This window comes from Harpegnathos saltator, unplaced genomic scaffold (genome assembly GCF_003227715.2).
Source record: "Harpegnathos saltator strain DR-91 unplaced genomic scaffold, Hsal_v8.6 scaffold384, whole genome shotgun sequence".
In the NCBI taxonomy this organism is placed as follows: Eukaryota; Metazoa; Arthropoda; class Insecta; order Hymenoptera; family Formicidae; genus Harpegnathos; species Harpegnathos saltator.
In genome coordinates, this window is record NW_020230188.1 from 1421119 (window position 1) to 1442801 (window position 21683).

Below are 21683 nucleotides of genomic sequence, written 5' to 3' on the forward strand. Positions count from 1 at the left end.
GACTATGAATACCGACTTGAGAGCGATCATTGAACCGAATATCCCGGGACGCTTTTTCTGACGCGCCTGCTGAGAAAATATGTGCTAACTATGTCCGTCCTGATGGTAACAGCAAAACGTGCACGGTTCTTTCTTGTTCACTCTACTTCTTTACAAAGATAATATTAAATGTTAAATAATAGTACAAATGTTTGAATAAGTTTCCGCCGTTTTCCAAGAAATGTAACGAATACTACATGCATAGTATTCCCAGTAGCAACTCATGTGTACGAAAGTACTATAAGCAAGCTTTCGTATTTAGCATATGACATTTGGCGGCAGTGATGCGATATTAGTGAGGTATTCGAAGTGTTTGGAGGACGTGTAAAGACCATTTTTGTCATTGCATTGAAAATGTCGACTTTTGTGCCAACAAACGAACATTTGCGGTAAGTTTTATTACTGCATTATTTTATTTGTTTTTAAGAAAAGTGCAGTTGAAAGTTATCGTTTGTGGCATGTATGTGTGGAAGCATATAGGGAGCATGCTCCATCCGAAAGAAGTTGTAGAGTGATTTCAACGCTTTAGAAATATTGATTTCGATGAAAATGATAAAGAACACGAAGGTGCACCGAAAAAATTTGAGGATGAACAACTGGAAGCATCACTTGATGAAGATCCATGTCAAACGCTGAATTGCCAAAGGCATTAAATGTTGAACCATGGATTGTTAGCAAACGTTTAAAAACAATGGGAGAAGCAATGATTCAAGAATTCGGAAACTGGTTACCACGTGAATTGAAAGAAAGAGACCTTGAAAGGCGTTTAATCATATACGAATGTTGCGAATCATGTTGCTTCAAGGACAGAACAGGAGGTTATTTTCCCATTGAATCGTTACTGGGGATGAAAAATAGATTCACTATGACAATCCGAAACGATTAAAAGCATGTAACAAGCCCGGCCAGTCATCATCAACACTAAAATGTAATATTCATGAACGGAAGGTTACGTTGTGTATTTAGTGGGATCGACAAGGCGTGGTGCATCATGAGCTGCTGCAACCGTGTAAGACTATTAATAGTGAACGTTACCGAGAATAATTAATGAATGTGAACCGAACATTGAAAGACAAATGTCCAGAATATGCCAAAAGACAAGACAAGGTGATTTTCCTACACGATAATGCTTGACCATGTGTTGCGAAACCAGTCAAGGATACGTTGGAAGCACTCGACTGGGATGTGTTACCTTACACTGCATTCCCCAGACCTGGCTCCTTCTGATTATTACTTGTTTCGGTACATGCAGCATGGTCTTGCTAAGCTGCGCTTCACTTTGTATAAAGATATAAAAAATGGCTTAGGTATTGGATCGCTTCAAAAAAGTCGAAATTTTATCGCGGAATCTACTTATTACGCGAAAAATGGGAAAAGGTTCTAGCTAACGATGGGCACTTTGAATAAACTATCCTTCCTGTTTCTCATGAAACACAGGGCTTTTATTTCACAAAACAATGACAAAAACTTATTCAAGCACCCAATAACCAAGATTAGAAAACACAGATGATCTTTATATGAGATTTTTACGAGCATGCAAAATTATATGATAGATTGTTGAGTGTTTGCAGGAGAAAAGTGAACAAAGTTTAGTACATAGATATATTACAGTCGAATACAGATACTGAAACTTCTTCCATCAAAAGCCACAAAGGCTAAGCAATTAATCTGTTATACCGCAGAATAAAGAACCAGGACTTTGGAGCTTCTTCCGAATTAATTAAAAGTTTTTAAACATGCGTTAATAAACTCAAACTCTTTACACATCGATTTGCTGATTAACCGAAATTCTTTACAAATATCAATTAACAAGCTTATCATTAAAAAAGATAAAATAAAAAATTTTACAATCAAAGAATATCACTGTAAAAGAATATGCGTTTACTTGTCTTGACTCTGTGTTGGCAAGATGAATGTATTGCCATGTAAGGCGTACACTTGTTTCAAAATTTCCACTACATTAATCATCTCGTAACAAGCAATCGGCATACGGTCATACATTATCCGTATCATTGTTATCAGATCTTTAATGATATAAGGGTTATTCAGGACATCACCTTTCTTTATCATAGCACGGTACATGTTAACTTTCATTAATACGCTTCGTATCATATTTTTGTCATTCATTGGTATGGCCAGAGTCTGTAAAATAAAATGTTTATTATTGAAATGCGGCTGTTTGATTGTATTAATAACTTGTAGTAACTTACTTCGAACGATTTTAAATTAGAATATATGGGCCAATCCTCTTGGCAAGGTATGCATTTGCAGATAAAGTGGTAACCCTTTAGTAGCATATCTTGCCTTACAATTTTCGGTTCCATAGCAAAGTAAGATCCATAATTATCTAGAATCTGTAATAAAATAATTTTATGTTAATCGTGATAAAAAAGTAAATTTTACTGTAATAAATGATTTTGACAATTTAGTACCTGTTTGCCCTTTTGAATGGGATACAAAGTATACAAAACAATATCGTGAGATTTTGAAACCCTGATGATATTTGGACTGCAACTGTGATTAAATAGACTACAAAAAGACAAAATAGCATTACCAAGTTCTTCGGAAGATGAGTTTCGCTCTTCATAGAACTGAAAATAATTATGAATAATTATAAAGAAACATTAAACAAACTGACAATGTAGAATTATAAGTAAATAACAAAACAAAAAGAAACGATTAATAGATCTATAAGAAATATGGAAATAAATAAATTGTATATAATGAAATAATATACATATTTTAAAATATGCAGTTGATGACATACCGTATGAGCATTAGTCGAGATTATTTGTTGATGTCTCAGAATGAGACTACCTAGGAAGGTAACATTGTCATTTTCTGCCAAAACTTTGAAATTGCCTAGTAATTTACTACCAAAAATTTTAGTATGCTGTGCTAAAAGATATAAAGTAAAACAAACATGTACAGATGCTGTAAAAAGATCAGCAAATGATCTTTTCTTAGTATTCCTCATCAAACTGTACAGACTGATATATTTTCCACTGTGAAATTTCCCATCCGGTGAAAAACCCATAGTTCTTGGAACTGAAACAGTATTATATATACTCAGCTATTATATAACGATGAAAGGAATGAATCTTAAATACCATTAGATTTATTAGCTTCCTCCAACATGGTCCTCAATTCTTGTATATTACCAGCTTCTTTTATAGCACACACAAGAATCCTCAAGCTAAGAAAATCATTAGGGAAAAATTGTTCAGTAACCATAATAGAAAAAATAGCACATTCCACATCATGACATTTCTTCCATTCGATATCCCTGCACTGTTCTGAACAATACATGGCATAAGTGCAATATTTGCAAGGTATAGTAGCCAAATATACTTTTAAGCAATTTGAACAGTGTGACATTAGGTTACTCTGTAACAACATCGACGAGTAACATTTTTCTGTGACAATTATTTCACCTGCGTCAATATTACGAGTGGCAACAATATGTCTGCCATTGTGTTCATCATATTTTAAAGATATAGCATCGGATGCACAAGGAATTTCGTTACTATAGGACTTGATAACAGGAAGAGGTTCATTTCCTACTTCGTTTGGTTTTATAGGATTATACTGATCATTTTTCTGCTCAACCTTCTGGCGTAATTCATCTAGCTTAGTTTGTAATTTTAACTTGTTGACACTTGATGTCATTTTACTTATCCAATACTCTGTTTCTTTGATCATATTTTTCGCAATCGAATTTCCCAGCACAATTGAACATTGCATTTTACGTATATACAGTTTTGCCTTCTGATCATCAGGATAATTTAAGGCCAATGCTCTATCAATATCCTCAACACATTCAGAATGGTAATCTAAATTAAGTAAAACAGCCGATCTATTGGCATAAGCAAGAGCAAGCTGCTTGGAGGGATAAGGTGCTAAAGATATACTTTCTGTATATAACTTTCGTGCTTTATAATACAATGAGATTTTAGAACCACAAGTAACAAAAATAGCATTTCCTTGTTCTCGCAGTTCTTCAGATTTTTTTGCATTTTTTAGATTATTAGTTTGATTAAGAATCAAATTATGTTCCCATAATATGTTAAGAGCAAATATTATACGGTCTTGATCAGTTTTAAGTTTCTGAAAGTTATTCACAATATCAAAGTTTTTTCCTAACTCTGTAAGTGTACTTGTTACTTTGTCCATAAAGTATGCCATTTTTCCCTTTTAAAATATATTGCCAATACTCATAAGTAGATCTAGAAATGAAAAGAGAAATTTTTTTTTAGTAGGAATAAATGTAAATTATAAAGCGTAACACATTGTTATGAATATTAGAATTTTAGAATTTATAAATTCGTATCGTTAAATGATACTAAACGATTCTAAATAGATTAGAATTTAATATTTAATAAAATACCTTTATATATAGATAATATAAGTATCCTTATACATACAAGTATCTATTTCTAAGGATTCCTTACTACATTGTAAACAAACATTCAATATTAAATATATATATTAAATATATAACTTACAAATTACATATTTCCACACTGATGTCAATATCAGTAAAGATATTTTAACAAACGCGTGATTCATAATATTCAATTACGTCCCGTCTACACACGTCACAACACGCAAAACAGATCGGACGCAGAAATTGACCGATTGTCAATTGATAGTTTAATGTAGAGAAAATGATCGATTATCCTGTGACTGCATTTTGCGTATTGCAACCTATGAAAATGGACTGTTGCATTAGTCACAAACAAATTGACCAATCACAGTCGATTATTCGATCACAAGAACACTCGAACGTGATTGGTCAATTTGCTTGCAACCATTTGACTTGCGACTCGGAGTGCAGTCCGGGAACCGCTACAAATGCTTTGAAGCATTTCTCTTTCTCGTTCTATTTCTCGGATGCAAACGAAGAAAGAGAGAGAAGTAAAAACGCTTCGAAGCATTTGTAGGATGGATGGACCGGATGGTGATTGATGGACCGCACCCTAAAGCTGTCTCGCTTAGAAACAAAACTGGAGTTCTATCGCGGAATCCACTTATTACGTAAAAAGTGGGAAAAAGTTATAGCTAACAGATGAGATAACTAGATGTAGATAACTAGATGAGCACTACTTTGATTATTCTTTCTTAAATTATTCTTTCTGCTTCTCATGAAATACAGCTTTTTTATTTCACAAAAAAACGACGGAAACTTATTCAAGCACCCAACAACCAAGAAAACACAATTTTCGTCTTTGTCTTACCATCGATGAGTGGACCGTGCGGCAGGAATCAGGAATAGGCATGAGACGAGTCAGTGGCGATCTTATCGCTAAGCAAGAATCCCCCGTCTTGCCTCTTCTTTATCTCATCTTTCACGCAACGCGCTATTCGTAATTCGGGAAGGAATATTTCGAGACAACTTCTAGTAATAACACAATTCGCGCGGACAACTTCTAGCAATGACACAATGGCGCTAATGAGCGGTCATTTTTATAATTTTTATATCCAATTTTATAATTTTCATACTCAATTATGAACATACATATGCATACGCGTTGTAAATGTTAATATATAATTATATTTTAATTATTATTAAATAATTTTATTAATGTTAATAATTTAAAAGATATCAGTAACTTGAGATATTCATCTTCTGCAAGGAATAAATTTGATTTCGAAAAAATTTATTTATATGTGATGAGATTTTTACGAGTCAGCATGCAAAATTATAGGATGGATTGTTGAGTGTTTGCAGGAGAAAAGTGAACAAAGTTTAGTAAATATTTATTATATTATAGTCAAGTACAAATATTGAAACCTCTACTATCAAAAGCCGCTAAGATAAGCAGTTATTTTGTTAACACTGCAGAATAAGAAACAAAGACTTCGGAGCTTTTTGTTAAAGTAACAAATAAACATTAATTTCAAACTTTCGAATTAACTAAAACTTTCTACACATAGTGCGTTAATAAATCTTTACACATAGATGTGCTAATTAATTGAAACTCTTTACAAAAACCAATTAGCAAGCTTATCATTAACAAGACTATAACAAAACAAAAAAATTTTATCATTCAAGGAATATTACTGTAAAGGAATATACATTTACTTGTTCTGATTCTGTGTTGGCAAGATGAATGAATTACCATACAGTAAGGCATACACTTGTTTCAAAGTTTTCACCACATTACTCATCTCCTGGCAAGCAATCGGTACCCGATCATACATCACTCGTATCATCGTTAACAAATCTTCAATGATATAAGGCTTATCCAGGACATCACCTTCCTCTACCATATTAAGATACGTGTAAAATTTCTTTAATACACTTCGTATCATTTTCTTGTCATTTGCTGATATAGCTAGAGTCTGTAAAACAAAATGTTTGTTCATCATTGAAATGCGACTGTTTTACTTAATCACTTGACTGTTTGTATTAATAACTTGTAGTAACTTACTTCGAAAGATTTTAAATCAGGAAGGAGGGGCCAATTTTCTTGGCAAGGTACACATTTACAGGTAAAGTAGTACTGTTGAAGTAGCATATTTTGTCTGTCAAGTTTCGGTTGCATGGTAAAGTGACATCCATAATTATCTAGAAGCTGTAATAAAATAATTAGATGTTAATCATCATAAAAAAGTAAGTTTTACTGTAATAAGTGATCTCGACAATTTAGTACCTGCTCGCCCTTTCGAATCGGATACAAAGTATACAAAACAGTATGCTGAGATCTTGAAACCCTGAAGACATTTGGATTGCAACTGTGATTAAATAGACTACAAAAAGGCAAAATAGCATTACCACATACTTCTTCACTTAAATATTGCTCTTCATAGGTCTGAAAGTTATGAATAATTATAAAGAAATATTAAACAAACTGACAATATAGGATCATAAGATATAAGTAAATAACGAAACAAAAAAACACGATTAATAAATCTATAAAAAACATGAAAATAAATAAACTATATACAATGAAATAGTACATATTAAAATATTTAGCCTATGACATACCAAATGATTATTAATTGAGATTATTTGATGATGTCTCAGCATGAGACCACCTAAAAAGATAGCATTGTCATTTTTTGCCAAAGCTTTGAAATTGCCTGGTAACTTAGTACCAAAAATATTAGTATGCTGTGCTAAAAGATACAAAATAAAACAAGCATCTACAGATCCCATAAAAAGATTAATAAATGATCTTTCCTCAGTTTTCCTCATCAAACTATATAGACTGATATATTTTTCACTATGAAATTTCCCATCCGGTGAAAAACCCATTGTTCTTGGATCTGAAATAGTACTACTATATATATTCTGCTATCATACAATGATGAAAGGAATGGATCTTAAATACCATCAGATCTATCAGCGTCCTTCAACATAGTTCTCAATTCTTGTATATTACCAGCTTCTTTTATAGCACACACAAGAATCCTCAAGCTAAGAAAATCATTAGGGAAAAATTGTTCAGTAACCATAATAGAAAAAATAGCACATTCCACATCATGACATTTCTTCCATTCAATATTCCTGCACTGTTCTGAGCAATACATGGCATAAGTGCAGTATTTGCAGGGTATAGTAGCCAAACATTCTCTCAAGCAATTTGAACAGTGCGACATTAGTTTCCTTTGTGTTAATATCGGGTAAGATTTTTCTATGGCAATTATTTCACCTGCATTAATGTTACGAGTGGCAACAACATGTCTGCCATTGTGTTCATCATATTTTAAAGCTATAGCATCTGATGCACAAGGAATTTCATTACTATAGGACTTGATAACAGGAAGAAGTTCATTTTCTACTTTGTTTGGTTTTATGGGATTATACTGATCATTTTTCTGCTCAATCTTCTGGCGTAATCCATCTAGCTTAGTTTGTAATTTTAACTTGTTGACATTTGATGTCATTTTATTTATCCAATATTCTGTTTTTTTGATCATATTTTTCACGGTCGAATCTTCTAACGCAATTAGACATTGTATTTTACGTATATATAGTTTTGCCCTCTTATCATCAGGATAATTTAAGGCCAATGCTCTACCAATATCCTTAACACAATCAGAATAGAAGTCTAATTCAAATAAAACAGCCGATCTATTGGCATAAGCCAGAGCAAGCTGCCTGGAAGGATAAGGTGCTAAGGATATACTTTCTGTATATAACTCTTGTACTGTAAAATACAAGAGCTTAGAATTGGAAGCAACAAAAATAGCATTTCCTTGTTTTCGCAGTTTCTCGGATTTTTCTGCATTTTTTAGCTTATTAATTTCATTAGGAATTAAATTATGCTCCCACAATATATTAAGAACAAATGTTATACGGTCTTGATCAGTTTTAAGTTCCTGAAAATTATTCATAACATCAAACCATTTTTCTGCCTTTGTAAGTGTAATTGTTAATTTGTCCATAAGGTATGCCATTTTTCACTTTTAAAATATATTGCCAATACTCATAAGTAGATCTAGAAATTGAAAAAGAAACATTTTTTTGGTAGGAATAAATGTAAATTATACAGCGTAACACACTGTAGAATGTTAGAATTTATAAATTCATATCGTTCAACATATCCTAAATAGATAGATTAGAATTTAATATTTAATGAAATATCTGTATACATACACAAGTATCTTTTCTATCTATTTCTAAGGATTTCCTCTACTACATTGTAAATAATAATACATAAATAAACATACATACGACATAATACACAATACATAATAATAAATAAACATATAATATTAAATATGTAACTTACAAATTATATATCTCCACACTGATGTCAGTATTTGTAAACGTATTTTGATAAGTGGGTGATACACGATATTCAATTACATCCGTCTATATACGTCGCAACACGCAAAATCGCAGATCACAGAACGCAGAAATTGACAGTTGAATGTGAAAAAATTGACTATGATTGGTCAGTTTCTGTGCTTGCGACTGCGGCTGCGTTCCGAAATTCACTGTCAGTACTGAAAATATATAGTTTGTGTCACGTATACTATAGATTTTCAGTGCTGCTAATGAATATCGGAACGTAGCCTTTGTTATAAACTGCGTTTGTTATGACCTGTATAGATGGGCCGGTATATTAATCGCAAACAAATTGACCGATCACAGTCGATTATTCTCTCTCTCGCAAATTTCATGCTTCACTGGTAATTTGGTAGAACTTGAATGCTCTAATCAGGCGGCAAGATTAATTTAATAAATTGTAACGAATTAAATTCAAATATACAATACATAAATTTAACACATATTATACTTTCGCTAAAATAATCCAACATTTGATACGAGGCGAATCAAGAAGTTTAAAATTTAGAATAAGATTCCGAAAGATTCAAAATAAATTTAAAATAAAAAAATTTTCTTATCCGAAAATATTATTTTTTAAGTGTAAGACAAGAAGCAACATATAGTATTACATATACACGAAAATTTAGAAATCCGTGCGTATAAAAATTTGTTACATTAATTACACTCTCTCCAATATCTTTCGAAGAGAAATCAATTCCCCAATGAATCTGTATCAAGTTATACAATTTCCATAACAATAACGGTATTTTTATAAGTATCACAGTGGTATTTCAGAACGAGACGGGCGTATATCCACGGGCTTGCATGCAAATTTCCTCGCGCAAACTCAGTACTGATCGCGGCAACTAGAAATATGTACACTTACGTCGTCAAGGTGACGCACATCGACTTCCTCGCTCAGTGCGACATACGTGTACCTATCTGATGTACCTATTACTGACAATTGTCGAGTGATCACTCCGACGAAAATGTCCTTGCACTCGACACCTATCCTGTACCTGAACATGGGCGGCGAGATGTTGTACGTCTTGCGACAAAGGCTGAAGGCGCAGCGGGTCGACGTCGATAAAACGATACAGGGTGAGACCTCATGTCGCGCTCGAGTAGTCTTCGCAGGCGTCCTCCTCACCAATGTTTCTCTAAAACTCTTGTTGATGTTTCTTACAAACATCTTATAAAAATAATCTTTATAACGTCGACATTTGTCTACACTAGAATGATAAGACTCAATTACAGTGCTGGACGACGTAACCGCCGCTCTGCTCAACCCCAAGATTCTAACGTCGATATTCGAGGAGTCGCCGATGGTCGGAATACCGCAATTACGCTCCACCTTGGAGTGCGTCGCTCTCTCGTCCATCATGAAGCTTGACAAAAGCAGCATGAACAAGCTCTTCGACCTGATGATCATGATGGTGAAGTATCAATTGACGGCAGCGACTGGACCCAGGGAAGTCATTCTCATCACGTTAAATCACATAGATGCGATGCGCGACATGGTGAGCGACGTGAACGCGCAAAAATGTGTTACCCTGGTGCATCAGATGATCGTTGATGTGAGTACAGTGCACGCAGTGGTCGGTTTGACAGTGTCGTAGTCAGCATGTCAAGCAAAATAGTGGTTGGATGCAATTCTGATGTGCAGTTTTACGGCTGCCTGACCTTCGATGATGTTTGGAGCGCACGACAGAGTTGCTTGAAGGAGCTGGAGCCGTACAACATACGAGTGTCGATCCTTCTGCGTCGTGGGCTGCAGAACGAAGACGCCAGTTTCAATATGACACCGCACAAATACAACGAGAAGTACACGGAACACGGGAACAGCCTGGCCATCATGAAGCTGAGGGACGTGAGCCCGGAAACGTGCTGCGGCGGGTCCTTTGGCACCTTCGGTGACAGAAAGACATTGTTGGGCAAGAACATGTAAGACACGTTTGATTGTACCAGGTCCAAACCGATTGCCTACCTCGTTATTTGCAGATACTTACCGACATATGGTATGACGGACAACACGAATCCACAGCGAGACAGTCAACAGTTCCTGAAAGACTGCGGCGCGAAAGCGGAATTGAGTATGTTAGCCGTTCAGTTAGGCACTGAAGAAACCAGCTACGAGAGACCGTTCACCCTCAATTTATTGTCGAACGAGGACGAGGAGAATGCTAACAACGTAGACAACGATGTCGATGCTCAAGGGAATAGAGTGAAGCGAAGTGACTCAAAGCCGAAGGTAAACGACGATTACAAAGCTAAATTGGATGTGTACGCGAACTTATTTGAGGACGAACATGAGGGATTGAAGCGCAGCATGGATCTCCTCGACCTTCTCGACGAGGTCGAGTAATGAAGGACTTGAAGGACCTGACATCGAGACGCAACGAATCGCAATTATTTTTCCTGTATTTTTCCTGCATATTTGTACACCGATATCGTGATATCCCTATAAATAAATATTACATTTCCATTACAAAGTTTTATCTTACAAGGCGTGCTTCATTTCAGTATCATATAAAACAGCAGGCATATCTTATAGATCACTGGAGATAACTATTAAATGCAGATATACCTCTAAACCCAACTAATCTATAAAAATAAAGTAATATTCAGAGAATGGATAAGAAAGTTAACACGCAACTTTGTGCACAGGGAGACTATGTTAAGATTTTGTCATGTCCAAAATGTACTTTACACCCGTGCGGCCATCGAATTTGGTCGCGCTAGCGATAGCTTCTTGGTACTCGTTGAAAGGTACTAATTTATGAAGTGGCGTTTGCAATTTCTTCTCCTTATAGTAAAGTGCCAAATCATTAAACATATTAACCCTCTCTTTGGATTCCGTATTTTCTTTTGTCCAGGCTGTCATCCAAAATCCTTTGAAAGAGTGATTCTATAAGTATGAAATGCTAATTAGTGACTTTTGTTAATGTATAGTTTTCTAAATTTACAATCAGCTACTTTGACCACCTTAAAGATAAGAGAAGCCACAGGGATTGTCAGTGGTTCTCTGGACATGCCACCATAAGTCACCATGACACCACTGTGAGCGAGATGACGCGAGACCTCAAGCGCATTTTGCCCGGAAATACAATTGAGAGCCAACTTTGGTGCTGGTAACTTTCCACTTTTGAACAACTGGGTTGTTCGAAGTTCTTCTTCAGTCAGCACTTCGTCTGCACCTAAGGCTGCCAATTGATCCTATATAATTGATATTAAACATACATATATTAAATCAATATATCATATGTATCACATCATGATAACATATTAAAATCAATACTGTACTTTCAATTCTTTTATCTCTGGCCTGTTTCGAATAATATTGACAGACTTATAATTCCACAATTTGCACAATTGGATAACCAGTTGACCAACTGCAGAATTACCACCATTTTGTATCACAGAGTCTCCAGGCTTTAGAGGAACAAAATCTTTCAACATTCTATAAGCTGTACATGGATTTACGTTCAACATACTTGCTTCAACCAAGCTCAGATAGCTTGGAATCTACAAAAATCAGAGATAACATGTAACAACTATAATATATTGAAAGATAACTTAGACATAATAAATGTACTTTTGAAACATCTTTGAAATTATAGTTAGCTTGTGTTCTCCATGTTCCAAAATTAGGGCCATTTGGCACCACCTTATCTCCAACACACAAATTCTGCACATTGGAGCCTACTGCTACTATTTCCCCAACCCCTTCATTTCCCGGTACAGCTGGTAATGCTGGTCTACTAGGATATTTTCCCTGTATCGTGTTTATGTCAGCCGGATTTACTGGCGATAGTAACCATTTTACAGATACCTTCATGTAAGAAACAAAGAGTTTAGTTATGTAACATATAATTGACATAAGTCAGAGGACAGATAATGGTTTGCTACAATTTACAGAGTCATAGTAGTAAGTTATTATGGATCAATATAAATTAATAATATTTACTTCATCGCTCGCCAGTTGATCGATGGTTTGCGTTGTCACTTGGAGTACGGCAATGGGATCACCGTATTCCTTGTATAGCAAAGATTTCGCGCAGTCAGTGGCCATCGTTGCATTTAATCGTCGAATAGTCATCAAACTGGTTCTGGCTGACCATGAAAGCGGCACAATTAATTGCCTCGCGAACGTGACCATACCGATGACACACACGTTGATGTCTGTGATGTTTTTCCAGGAACATATAGTACTATATGATATAGAGATGGGTGATCACCTAGATCATTTTGACACCGATTATTTTCATCGTACAAAAGTATTGGCAAAGGGGCCTTGAGGGGCTCAGAGGGAATTCAAAAACGACGACAATACCGACTGTTAATACCACCAAAGATAACAAAAATATTTGTATTCTTGCTTTATTTCTAAGCTTTTAGAATTTATTTTTCAACTTTATGGCAAAGAGAGAGAGAGAGAGAGAAGGAGAGAGAGAGAGAGAGAGAGAGAGGGAGAGAGAGAGAGAAAGAGGAAGAAGTAGTTTCTTGCAGTTTATAGTTAACAAAGATTTTATATTATTCAAGTAACTCGAAAAAACAACAGGTTAGACAGCGTTTTATATTTTTGTTGTTTTTGTTTTGTCTCTACCATAATATTAAAATCGTCACGGTCAAAAAACCATTTTATCTCCAAATAATACAATTTCAAATAATTTCAACTAATACTCAATATAATAAGCCAAGTAATTTCGATAAATCTTTGTTTAATCGATTCTTAATTGATGTATTACTAAATAATGTTAATGACATGAAATGCAGTATAAAAGAGCGATACAGAAATAGTGTATTTTATATGAAGTGTATAATAAGCATTTAATTTTATGACTTAAATGTTTCAAACAAGGCTTATAGCTTGGTGAATCTCTTATTTCTAGCCTGAAACTACAAGACTTTTGTCCAAAGTACTTTACGGTACTCGCACGTACAAAAAACAGTTTAGGTCATAAAATTAAATGCCTTATCTTGTATATATTAGTTACAATATCCTTATATGATGTTAGAACCGTCTAGTCGTCACTTTAAAAAATATTCATTTTTGGAGAATCTCTTATATGATACGTTTGTTATCACAGTATTATAAACTTTAACATTTATACATACTAAATATTTTCTTCCCGTTGGACGTGATAAGAGTTTCCTACCGATCTAAAACAATACTTATTGCTTGGTTACATGTTATACATAGTACCATGCAAAATGATTAATCGAATTACTAATGAGAAATTAATCGAATTACTAATGAGTAATTAATCGAATCACTAATAATAAATTACATTTATCCTCAGACTTTGTGCATTTAGTACAATAATTCTGCTTATAATTAGTATCATATGTCCGAGGAACTATAATATAATTATCTTTATCAGCTTTTCGATTGATATCTTCTCTTTTTACAGATTCAGAATATATTAAACATTTTCGTTTCTATCCGTACACTTTGTTATAAAGTGGTCGACGTAACGGCGCTAACACCGTGCACGAGAACTATCGGCGGTAGATCTGCGGTTAGTTCAGTCAACGACTGCAAATACTGTCGATACATATCGTCCTGGTCCCAAGTGGTCGAGATTGGTGGTGCAGGCAAATAAATAAATGTCGTCGCAGTCTGAGAGGAATGTTGCCTTATTAGTTGATTAACACTGGAATATAAAATATAAATTAGAAATTTTATGAAGAACTATATATGGATATTTTTTTCTTAATTATTAAAATAAGTATCGATAACATAATACAGAGAATGTCGCTTCAGAGCAGATACTCACCCTAATATGTAAGCCCGTGACATGTTGCTCAAAGCGTTGTCATTAGACTCGGTACTTCCGTCAAAGTGATTCTCCGTTTTCGGCTCGAGTAATGACCTGCCCTTCAGCCCTCGAATCTGCTCTCCCCATTCCGGGATCTTCTTGATCGACGCAGAGATTCGCAGCAAGTTCAGCGACTTTCGTATTCTGTGCTCGTTTGAGACTCTCGGGAATTCGTTTACCGAGCTTTGCGTGTCCGAGATGCCCAAGCTGCCGTTCGAGGTCTCGCAGTGAAACACTCTGAGATGAAGGTTCTTCCAGCTGGGTACCATGTTGATGATGCAGGCGAGTTGGAGCATGAACAACGACGTCGTGTCGAATGGATCCTGATCAGTCGGTTGGAAGAAATTCACCGGCCACACGTCGATGTACTTCAAGTTCGAGTTCCTAGAAGCGGAGGTGTGTCGTTGCACAATATTAGTCCTATACCGTAAACATATCATCAGATGATAAACCCTATACTTACTTTGTCAATTGCGCTTTATTCAACAGATGAAAGTTTCTACATAGACACAGATTCTTCTTCATCCTCAGAACGTCCGAGCACATACCGACGTATTGTACAGGATCCAGGTATTTCTCGTCCGTCGTTTGCCTCAGCGGGAACATAGCGCTGTTTGGAAGCGTCGAGCTATTCTCGAATATCGTCGTCGCGTACTGAGAGTCTGCGAAAAAATCTCGCGGCGACTCCTCGTCGTAGAAACCGAGGACGATCGTGTTCGGTTTCATCGCGCCCATCCCAGACAGTCTTATCAGATGCTGCAAACCTTCGCGCACCGTTCTTGTCACAGTTAGCTCGACAAAGGCTTTGACCTTCATGTGATCGACCAAACTCAGCCAATGCGGATACTCCTCCATCGTAGGATCGTTATTCTGTCCTGTGAATTCGCCGACCTTGACGTGTCCGATAACGTAGAGTCCTCCTTTTTTCAGGTCATTCACAAAATCGATAAGAGGGCAAGCGGAGCGCGGTGACGCGACCATCAGCAGCATTTGCGGGCGCCAGAATTTGACGTGGTCCTTGCGCGAATCCAACATCAGCAGGTACTTTCTGACTTGGTGAAATATCAACGCTTGGGATATACTGCCCCACGGCGCGTTCTTACTTGGGGAAAACAGATGCAGCACGATGATCAGGATCAAGCACAATATTATGCTGCTGGAAGCGTAAATACTGTTGATTATGAACATCATTATCAGCGTCCCGAGGAGGCCTATGGTCGCCGTATGCCATGTGAAGTAATTGAACGTAGGCCTAGAAGAGAAAAGAATGAGATTCGTCGACATATTTAAGCTATAATCGTTGATTAATCGATGGAAGTAATTTTGACGGAATACCTGAAGTTCGGCGCACTAGCGAGTTCCAGTCCGAGACATGCGAGATTGGTCGCGAGATAGCTCAACAAAAATAGTACAGAATTGATCTGAGCGATAGTGTTCAACGACCCGATGAGTAAGATCGTCTGAACCAGAGCCCACGAAGTCAACACCGCTGCTATTGGATTCCCGCGCCACGTACCTTGTATTATAAAATTCAATCCCGAACCTGAGAAATTGAGGAACAGGAGTAAAAAAAAATTTAATGGACATCGGGAAAGAAATAAAACTGTACACTAAACAATTAAAAAACGATATAACGATATAAACTGATCGAATAACTTCAGCTGAGTAACAAGTTAGAATCAACAATCACAAGTTAGAATTCTATCGTCATGGGATACTCACCGAATACGTTGTCCTTGGCCAATGCTTCCAACACTCTGCTGGAACCTATCAGATTGCTCAAACCGGCGCTGAACGTCGCCGTGAGGATACCGACAGCGACGAACGGTGGCCAGATATTAATTGGCATCATATACATGAAGTTATTTTGCAATAAAAACCGACTGGTGGTAGCGGCTGTCAACACCGACAGCAGAATGTAGCATATGAATGTAAATAATACAGCCGATAACGTCCCACGTGGAATATTGCGGCCAGGATTCTTCAGTTCACCTGTTAATTATTGTACAGTGAGTATACGATACACGACATAAGGAAGCAATTTCGTGTACGCACCATTTCATTCAAATACAAAAAATCGCTTTACTTACCGCTCATATTCGCTCCCGCCATTATTCCGGTTACACCGCTGAAGAGCACACCGAAAACGCTCGCAAAATCCGTCAAAGTCCCGCCACTCGAATAATCGGCGCTGTAATTCGCATAGAGATTGTTGTAAAGAGTAGCGGACAAAAGGCCCGTGTAACTTCCGTTCACGTGATCCGTTGCGTTTTGCACCAACGTGTTTGCGTCCGGTATTGGTATCTGATTATAAAAGAGTATAATTAGTTATCAATTAATTACAGTTCTATCGAGCCAACAAAAAACATATTTTAGATTATATGTGTTATAACATTTTATTTACCTCCATAGCGCCTTGCGCCAGAAAACTGATAAAAACGCTAATTAAACAGATACAGACAACCGCCAAGATCGCGACGCTGGTTTTCGCGAACATTGCGGCTCCGATCAGGCAAACCAGGAGATTGGCGGTATTCAGTACGGAACAATATAAAAATCTCCACCATCGGCCATCTGGTATCAGTCCGCTCGGGCCGCTCAGGTAACCAGATGGTCCGAAGTTCTCGACCAAACCCTCGGCGCAGCCGGAGATACAAAGCGCGCTGGAGACTATATTGGCCATAAAAAAGAGAGTGCCGATAGAGCCGCCAAATTCGGGCCCTAACGTGCGACTGATCATAACTACATATTGGTGAATCGGAAAGTATTTCTCTCAAGATGTCTGAGCTTCAATTCAGAGCATGAGATGATAAATCTCACGTTCTGAGTTGTCAGTGTGAAAGGTTTACACTCCCGTGAATTTTTGCAGAGTTGTCTGATTATCACACCAACATAACACAGTATCAAGTCTAGGCAGAATATGAGAAAGAAATCAATCTGCTGATAAGCTATCTGGAAATGGCAAGCTGGTATAGCTTGTTAATGAATGGTGTTCATTTGATGGAAGTAATATACAGCTGTTGCTGTTTGTGATAAAGAAAGGATACAATAAGCACCACCGCCTTCCACTGCACCGTTGGTCGATATAGCGCAGACAGACGCGACAGTGAATAATAAAATACCATATGCGATTATAAATTGTATCAAGGTGACGAGTAATCCTGCATTGCCCACGATATATCCTGCGAGGAATTAACGATTAGTGTTTCTGGTAAAGATCCCGGAATGCGAACTTTACACGTGAGAATCGTCGCTCACCCATTCGTATAAAAACTAAGGCACTGAACATAGACAATGTGACGGGGCTGAATACACCAGCAAAGGTTCCCAATGTACGAGTGCTGTCGATACCCAAATTGCCAAATTCGACATAGCCGTCTCCTTCCGGGTGTTGCATCCTCCCAACCTTGAAGATACTGCTTAATCGTTGAAACATGCTTCTACCATGAATCAACGGAGCTTTCTCATTTGTGATCCTGACGTGCACAGGCTCCGTGTTGGTGGAGCCAACTTCTGATGCTATCATTTCGAAGCTGCTAAAAAATAATTTCAACACGCTTTAGGTTCGTCACTTCAGCGAATCGAGTCATTATCGTTTGTTTGCATTCTACGTCGAATTGACAGGTTCCAACTAGTATCCATGACGCAACGTCTAAATTTACGCGCAAGTAGGTGTTAAACGTTCGTATATGGAGCAAATGGGAGTAAATCGACGCAATCGTTGCGAGGCAGACTTGCACGAATGAAATCTCCGTAATGATGTTGCAGACACTCACCTAGGTCTTCCTCGAGCGCATAAGAAAATACAAAACGGTATACAATCGAGTTGCAGTCGCGCGAGATGATGTCACGCGTCGGACGTCAACACTCTAATGTCAAAGTTTAGTTCTCATTGCCCGCGTCGAGATGCGTCATAACGCGCGTTCGGCCAATCAAACGCACGCTTCTCTTGAAACGCTCGCCGGTGCAGTCAACTGCTCCGTCAGCTACAGCGCGTTGAGATTTGGAGCACCGATATTAAACACACACTCGCACGAACAATGACACATACCTCGGTTTGAGGTTAACAAACTCGCGAACCAGGAGAGAGAGAAACGTTCTCTCTCTCTCTCTCATTGCCGATAAACTACTTTTTTTCAAGATTGCAACCTACGTCAAACAAGATGGAGAATGCAAGCAACGAATTCCCTATAACGCCATGTTCAGCTAGCTAGTCCCAATTTAAGTTAAAAGTTTCCCGATAGATAACGCTTCATGAACTTTGCAACATGGCGGTTTCTCTGATTAACCGAATGTTGAAACGGTAAGATAAAAATTACGATTGCTTTATGTTTATATGCTGTATGTCCGATCGCTTGTTGCAATTAATAAACTTTATGCGCATATGTTTATTACTGAATTCAAACTGATCTGCATCGCAACTTTCGTTGCAGATTCGTTAAGGGTTGCTGCGAAACTTTGTAACGAAAAATGATCATAACCAACCAACTCGGAATATCTACTTGTTATATTTCGTGGCACACCGACGTTCAAATTTGGTTTGTATTGGCATTATCTTATTATTAATTTTAGTTTGAGGTAACTTTATCAAACTGTCATATGAGAAAATCCTAATTTCAAGTTTGTTTGTTTTATTCAGTCTCCACTCTTGTTCCAATCTATTATATTCTATAAATTGGATACATTATCAATTTGTGATTCTCCATAGTGGAGATGGTTCCAGTCCTCATCAGGTTCCTCTTTTTCCTTTTGTTCTATAGGAACTCTGAGCTCTTTATCTTCATCTTTCTGTTATGCAGGAAAGGAAATATTCTTAAGAAATTAAAAGTCGCGTATGATACAACGTACATGACAATAAGAGCAAATGAAACATAATTTGCTCATACCTTCATTCTCAGTTTTTCTCTATTGATCAACAGTTCCAATTCTTCCTCTTTTTTACGCATACTTCGTTCTTCACAAACCTAAGATTTATATTTCCCATATATAAAAAAGAGAATATTTCGTATAAATTAAAATATACGCGTCTGATTTCATGAAAATTTTATGTAATCTTTTCCTGTTTTGCACATTCTCTATTTGACGTTATAATGAAAGATTTTTGTTTTCCAGAATTAACTGACTCTGAAGTGGAGTAACCAGTGGCCCAGATACTCCACAGGATCGGCCGGCTTCGTCGCTATGATTTCGCGAAGAGCTTCGATCAGAGGTTTGCTGAGGACATTTTTTAAATAGAGACTGCTCTGCGATAAGTACACATCCAGTAATGAGTCATCGAATGTACTAGAGCTGTTGCTTTTGCTGATTTGATTCTTCGCTTGCCATAAGTTTCGTAAGTTTCCGATGTCATCGTCATTGAAATCCAAAGCTCTCAAAAGTCTGAGCAAGCGGAAAAAATTAAGTGAACACACGGGAAAGAATGGCAATGTGAACCCGAGTGTTTATTTTGTTTATTGTAGCATTTATTCCCATTTATTTCCAAGCATTTATTTCCAAGAGATCAGATATTGGTAGTTTACAATATTTTTATCAGATTGCAATTTTCACTTATATGAAAGATATAAAAGATTTATTTCACCGTACGCGAAGCTAACCTGACGTACTCATCCGTGAGATCGGCATTAATCAACGTTTTCACGAGATCTTCACTCAGACTCTTCATACGCAAGAATGCCGCGATATTTTTATCCGCTTCCTCATATCCCCCACTCCCATCGGGTTTTTTTACTTCCTTAATCGCTTGTATCTCCTCTACCGACTCATCTGTCCGCTGTCCTTCGTCATAAAAATTTACATTTTCGCGTTGTTCCTCCAAAAAAGTCGCTTCGTCACGAACCTCCTGCATATTTAACCTTTTCGCAACGGGCTTTTCAACGTTCTGAATTATAAAGCTTCTGTTTTATCGCCAACTTCTCGCATTATTTTACAGCAATCGATTGAAGCGACTATGACAAAATTACAGCGAGGATTCACGAGGATTCCTGAGCGCAATTTTACGAGTTGAGTGTCGAGGAACGAACGAGTAGAAAAGAGAAGAGGAAGAAGAAAAAGAAATTGACCGACAACTTCCACCTCCGAAACAACAAAGTTCTCCAGAGTGCAGCTCTGTTTACGCTCTCTCTCTCTCTCTCTCTCTCTCTCTCTCTCGTGCAATGCGATGCTCCAAAAATTCGCGTGGGTTAACACGGTGAGGCCTTCGCGGCGTTTAACGAACGGATGGATCTTCCTGCACTTAAATTTGCATATAGAGCCATTTGCCTCCGTGCGCGTCGACGGAGAGTCACGGCTCCCCGGTGCGCTCTCGATGTTACGGGTAGATTTCTGCCCGCGCGATTACATAAGAATTAGCGCAACATACGCGCGCGGCTCGGCGACGCGATATGGAGCGGAGCGGTGCCTGCTGTTCGCGCCGGGTCTTCGCAATTTATTATACACGCGCCCGCGCGTTTATGTATTTTAATGCAACGACCTCCTGCCATTTCGCGCGCGCTCACATGATGCCCGCGTTCGTTCAGACCGCGTATCGTGTCGCTAATCGAATCACTCTCGAGACCGACGCGGCCGCGTTGTTGTTGCTTTTTAGGACACTCTCTCAGCTTTTTAGCAGGCGTGATACACTTCTCGCGAGGAAAACAAACGAGTCGCGGAGAAGCGTTGAACACACGAGGTTCTCTCAAAACGTCGTTCAAACGAACGAGCTTCGCATTGACATTTCACATTCGTTGAATTTTTTGTTTCTTATATTTTTTTCTCAAATTATACGTAATTGGACGTTTCCTCGCCTGATCGATTAGTTTCCCAAATTAATGAAGAGGATTGACCGAATTCTAGTACAAACGAGAACAGAGGCCGCGCTTTCTAACGAAGTCTAACTGTTGTTGATCTATCGAGCACTTGAGCCAAGCCGATGAAAATGGGTCATCTCATAAAGCTGCTCCCATTAAAGTATCTCGCGGCGCTTCATAATTCGATTGAGAAAAGTGCGCGCGTACGACGAGGAAATCTCATTTCCAGCAATTTGTACCGTGCGAGCAAGAAGG

General features: G+C 37.5%; 6 protein-coding genes across 9 annotated transcripts; 1 reads left to right on the plus strand and 5 right to left on the minus strand.

The window, feature by feature from the left end:
* The first annotated feature begins 296 nt into the window (after positions 1 to 296).
* Positions 297 to 11306, plus strand: OSCP1 (Organic solute carrier partner 1). The gene is given in 6 exon segments (XM_011145478.3): positions 297 to 428; positions 9617 to 9725; positions 9727 to 9922; positions 10079 to 10398; positions 10488 to 10765; positions 10823 to 11306. Coding segments are annotated over 6 exon segments (1302 nt in total). The 5' UTR covers positions 297 to 393; the 3' UTR covers positions 11187 to 11306.
* LOC105185750 (SET and MYND domain-containing protein 4) lies at positions 1460 to 5503 on the minus strand. 2 transcript variants are annotated; one of them, XM_019842621.2, is made up of 6 exons: positions 5277 to 5503; positions 3150 to 4265; positions 2807 to 3087; positions 2472 to 2630; positions 2250 to 2393; positions 1460 to 2181 (listed from the first exon to the last, which is right to left on the minus strand). In XM_019842621.2, the coding sequence occupies exons 2-6, from the start codon at positions 4222 to 4224 to the stop codon at positions 1921 to 1923; spliced, it is 1920 nt and encodes a 639-aa protein (XP_019698180.2). In that variant the 5' UTR covers positions 4225 to 4265; positions 5277 to 5503; the 3' UTR covers positions 1460 to 1920. The 2 variants fall into 2 exon arrangements, with proteins under 2 accessions (XP_019698180.2, XP_019698178.2); XM_019842619.2 differs by lacking the exon at positions 5277 to 5503 and adding an exon at positions 4545 to 5251.
* On the minus strand, positions 5653 to 8515 carry LOC105185777 (SET and MYND domain-containing protein 4). The gene is made up of 5 exons (XM_019842623.2): positions 7377 to 8515; positions 7031 to 7311; positions 6696 to 6854; positions 6474 to 6617; positions 5653 to 6384 (listed from the first exon to the last, which is right to left on the minus strand). The coding sequence occupies exons 1-5, from the start codon at positions 8443 to 8445 to the stop codon at positions 6121 to 6123; spliced, it is 1917 nt and encodes a 638-aa protein (XP_019698182.2). The 5' UTR covers positions 8446 to 8515; the 3' UTR covers positions 5653 to 6120.
* LOC105185746 (enoyl-[acyl-carrier-protein] reductase, mitochondrial) lies at positions 11225 to 12980 on the minus strand. The gene is made up of 5 exons (XM_011145476.3): positions 12789 to 12980; positions 12417 to 12653; positions 12125 to 12346; positions 11807 to 12037; positions 11225 to 11729 (listed from the first exon to the last, which is right to left on the minus strand). The coding sequence occupies exons 1-5, from the start codon at positions 12978 to 12980 to the stop codon at positions 11499 to 11501; spliced, it is 1113 nt and encodes a 370-aa protein (XP_011143778.1). The 3' UTR covers positions 11225 to 11498.
* Positions 12981 to 13394: 414 nt separating this feature from the next.
* Positions 13395 to 18728, minus strand: LOC105185751 (solute carrier family 12 member 9). Of its 3 annotated transcripts, none has more exons than XM_011145489.3 (10): positions 18420 to 18728; positions 17902 to 18176; positions 17691 to 17825; positions 17048 to 17385; positions 16734 to 16947; positions 16366 to 16635; positions 15979 to 16186; positions 15107 to 15895; positions 14602 to 15027; positions 14280 to 14478 (listed from the first exon to the last, which is right to left on the minus strand). In XM_011145489.3, the coding sequence occupies exons 2-10, from the start codon at positions 18167 to 18169 to the stop codon at positions 14280 to 14282; spliced, it is 2847 nt and encodes a 948-aa protein (XP_011143791.2). In that variant the 5' UTR covers positions 18170 to 18176; positions 18420 to 18728. The 3 variants fall into 3 exon arrangements, with proteins under 3 accessions (XP_025156586.1, XP_011143791.2, XP_011143790.2); XM_011145488.3 differs by having other exon boundaries at positions 17902 to 18179; XM_025300801.1 differs by lacking the exon at positions 18420 to 18728 and having other exon boundaries at positions 13395 to 14478; positions 17902 to 18169.
* A 583-nt stretch (positions 18729 to 19311) lies between these two features.
* On the minus strand, positions 19312 to 20897 carry LOC105185778 (uncharacterized). The gene is made up of 4 exons (XM_011145534.3): positions 20238 to 20897; positions 19767 to 20022; positions 19530 to 19607; positions 19312 to 19431 (listed from the first exon to the last, which is right to left on the minus strand). The coding sequence occupies exons 1-4, from the start codon at positions 20486 to 20488 to the stop codon at positions 19312 to 19314; spliced, it is 705 nt and encodes a 234-aa protein (XP_011143836.2). The 5' UTR covers positions 20489 to 20897.
* Between the last annotated feature and the right edge of the window lie 786 nt (positions 20898 to 21683).